Consider the following 3561-nt stretch of genomic DNA (forward strand, 5'->3'; position numbering starts at 1 on the left):
AGAACTTTTGAGATATTTAAATATGTGGAGGATTTAACACTTTCGAGGATTTGGCGACTTTAGTATGAGGATTTTCAAGATTTGGTGTTTTGACGGTCTGAAGATTTCATGTTCTGAGCATTTGGGAATTTTTAGAATTTGGTGATTTACAGATTTTGAAGATTTGAAGGTTTTGGGAATTCTAAGAATCTGAGGATTTGGGGTTTTGAAAATTTTGAGGATTCGGTGATTTGAGTATTATGCGGATTTAATGATTTGAGTCTAGGGATTTGGTAATTTGACGATTTTCAGGATTCTTAGAATTTGGTGATTTGGGAAGGTGATCTGAGAGTTTTGAGAATTTGATGATTTGGTGGTTTGAGGATCTGGTGACTTACGGATTTTAATAGTTTGAGGATTTTGAAGATTTGAGGGTTTTGGGGATTTTAAAGATTTGGTGATTTGAGGATTTTTAGGATTTGGCGATTTGAGGATCCGAGGATTTTGAAGATTTGATGTTGTGAGGATTTGGTGATTCAAGTAGTTGCAAATTTAATGATTTGAGGATCTGAGATTTTTAACGATTTTGAGGATTTGGTGATTTTAAGAGTTTGATGATTTGCCGATGTGAGTTTTTTGAGAATTTGAATATTTTGAGGATTTGATTTTTGAGAATTTGGTGATTCCCGGATTTTAAGAATTTCGGAATTTCAAGCATTTGAGAATTTTGAAGAATTGAAAATTTGGTGATTTTGAGGATTGGGTGTTTTAAGGATTTTGAGGACTTAAGGATTTGTTGTTTTGAGGATTTGGTGATTGACGAATTTTAAGGATTTGGTTTTCCAATTCTTCGATTTTTAAATTGTTTAATTTTTAGATTGTTCAATTTCTCGATTTATAGATTTTTCAATTTTTCGGTTCACCGATTTTTTTCATTTAAAATGTTTCAATTTTTCAATTATTAAGTTTTCGATTTTTCAATTTTGGTGTAATTTGAAAACGGTATCAATAATACATTAAAGCGAATAAACTAATAGATGGGCTTCATAAGCCTTGTTTGGTCTTTATTTTTACTTTGGTCGACTCTTCTTCATTGTGAATCCAGTGCAACGTTTTTCAAACTTTAGAAAGAAAGAAATATTTAAGAAATTTTTGATGGGGTCTTACCAAAACATGTTGCAATTGTTTACGTGTTTCAAATACGTACTAGTGAGAAGTACCTATCCAATCACGTCATTTGAAACTGTCACCCACAATATTATCTCAAAAAATACATCATCATCTCGTAAAACTGTATATAAACTGAAGCGATTTTTGTGGTCTGTAGTGCATCGGAAACGATTCAAAATGAAAGTACTTCTCGCGTACTTAGTTTGTATTTTTGCCTCTTCAGTGGGCGAACTAGCAGAAGAATGCAATTCTAGTGTCTGCACTCTTGAAAATAACTGTGCATGTACAACTGGCAAGTCTCCTATTTCGCCGTTTGAAGACACTCCACGGGTACGAAATCATCAATGTCTTTTTCTTCGTTAACGTAGGTACTTAACTTTCAGTTGGTAAGTCTAACCTTCAGCGAAGCCGTCACGGAAGATTTATACGACAATCTTTGGGAACCACTTCTCTTCAACCGCAAAAATCCTGACGGAGCCCCCATAAGTGGGACGTTTTTCGTTCCCCACGAATACACCAACTACTACATAGTTCACGATTTATACATAAACGGCTTCGAAATCGGCGTGAACTCCATAACGTACGAAATTAGCAAAAACGTTGTTTTCCTTTTGTGATTATGGTAATTTCAGTTCGAACTATTCGGAGTTGTATTGGGCGACTGCGTCAGTAGATACGTTGATACAAGAATTCGAAGGACAGCGGACCATCATTTCTCATTTTGCCAACATCCCTAAGGAAGATATCGTGGGTGTGCGAACCCCACAACTCCAGCTACAAGGCGACGTTTCTATTAATTCCTATGTGGCGTCTGGTTTTGAGTACGACAGTTCGTGGTCGTCGGATAGTAGATTCGACGTCTATCCGTACACGCTTGACTATAAGTCGACTCAGGAGTGCCGGACAGGTACCACTTGTCCCGTAGAGTCGCATCCCGGGTTTTGGATTGCCCCCATAGTAGATCGACAGGGATGTGGAGGCATGGACTGGATGGACTGTAACAATCTCGGAAGCTGCAATGTTACGTACGCTTGGAACTACCCATTTTTTTGGGTTCTTATTATCTAATTGTCGTTTTAGCGGAACTGCAGACGAGATTGCTGATTGGTTGCTATACAACATAGCTGCTGGCTCCCACGGTGGTACTGGCAGTAGATATCCAGTAACAATAATAATACCGTCCGATTGGTTCCGAAATGTCCAAAATAGTTACCAGGGGTTCGCTAAATTTTTAGACGCGGTGGCAACCATGGACGACGTATTTCTTGTCAATTTGAAGCAAGTTATTGACTGGGCACGAAATCCGGTTCCGCTGAATGAGTTTAAAACAGCTGGGATACCAACAGAAACTGAGTGCAGTAAATATATCTGTGTCGAAACGACAGAAACTGGTGATGTTAGGTACCTGCCCATCTGTTACGTAGCTAACGCTCGTTGTCCAGATGTGTACCCATGGCTGGGGAATCCTCTAGGCGAAAAGCAGAAGGGAGACTAGTTCTTACAAAATTTTATCTTGAAACCCTCTGTCATTAAATATTTGTTATTACTACTATTATTATTTAAATAATAACTTTATTAAAAACAACATATACCGTAAATTATTCCAAAATGTATCGGAAGTTTTTAACAAAAAATAAACAATTATTGAAAAAAATTGGTCGAAATTTATTTCGATTGTTCTACTTTCCGGAATTCGATTTCTCAATTTTTTCAATTTTTTAATTACTAATTTTTCGATTTTTCGCTCCCTTGACTTCTCGATCTTTCCATGCCTCGATTTCTCGATGTTTGAATTTTTCGACTTTTTGATTCTCTAATTTTTCAATTTTGCGAGAATCCAATTTGGCGATTTTTCAGAATTCTCTGTTTCTTATTTTTTGGATTTCTCAGTTCTTCGATTTCTTAAATTTTCCATTTTTCCATTTTTCACGTTTCGATTTCCGGATTTTTTATTGTTCGACTTTTCGAATTTTGGATTTCTCGACATGGATTTTTTGATTTTAGGAATTTTTCAATTTTGTGTTTTTTTTTAATTTTTCGATATGTGGAATCTTTGATTTTTTTAATTTTAAATTTTTCGATTGTTTGATGTTTCGATTGTTCTACTTTTCGGAATTCGATTATTCGATTTTTCAATTTTTCGGTTATTGAATGTTTTCATTTCTCAGTCTTTTTTCAATTTTTCAATTACCGATTTCTCGATTTATCGATTTTTCAATTTTCCAATTTTTTGTTTTATCGGTTTTATTAATTTTTTTTAATTATTAATTCGATCTTTTCATGTCTCGATTTCTCCATGTTTCAATTTTTCGACTTTCAGGCTTTTCAATTGTTCGAGAATTCAGTTTGGGGATTTTTCAAATTCTGTTTTTTGTTTTTTCGATTTTTCAGTTTTTCGGCTTTCGATTTTGC

The 3561-nt window shown here is 35.1% G+C and overlaps 1 protein-coding gene across 1 annotated transcript; it reads left to right on the forward strand.

The window, feature by feature from the left end:
• Nucleotides 1–1289: 1289 nt before the first annotated feature.
• LOC135140492 (chitin deacetylase 7-like) lies at nucleotides 1290–2734 on the forward strand. The gene is made up of 4 exons (XM_064071066.1): nucleotides 1290–1479; nucleotides 1533–1729; nucleotides 1782–2174; nucleotides 2230–2734. The coding sequence occupies exons 1-4, from the start codon at nucleotides 1327–1329 to the stop codon at nucleotides 2642–2644; spliced, it is 1158 nt and encodes a 385-aa protein (XP_063927136.1). The 5' UTR covers nucleotides 1290–1326; the 3' UTR covers nucleotides 2645–2734.
• Nucleotides 2735–3561: the final 827 nt, after the last annotated feature.

This window comes from Zophobas morio, unplaced genomic scaffold (assembly GCF_036711695.1).
Source record: "Zophobas morio isolate AGI-343-1 ecotype UQ-CSIRO unplaced genomic scaffold, CSIRO_AGI_Zmor_V1 ptg000040l, whole genome shotgun sequence".
Lineage (NCBI taxonomy): Eukaryota > Metazoa > Arthropoda > Insecta > Coleoptera > Tenebrionidae > Zophobas > Zophobas morio.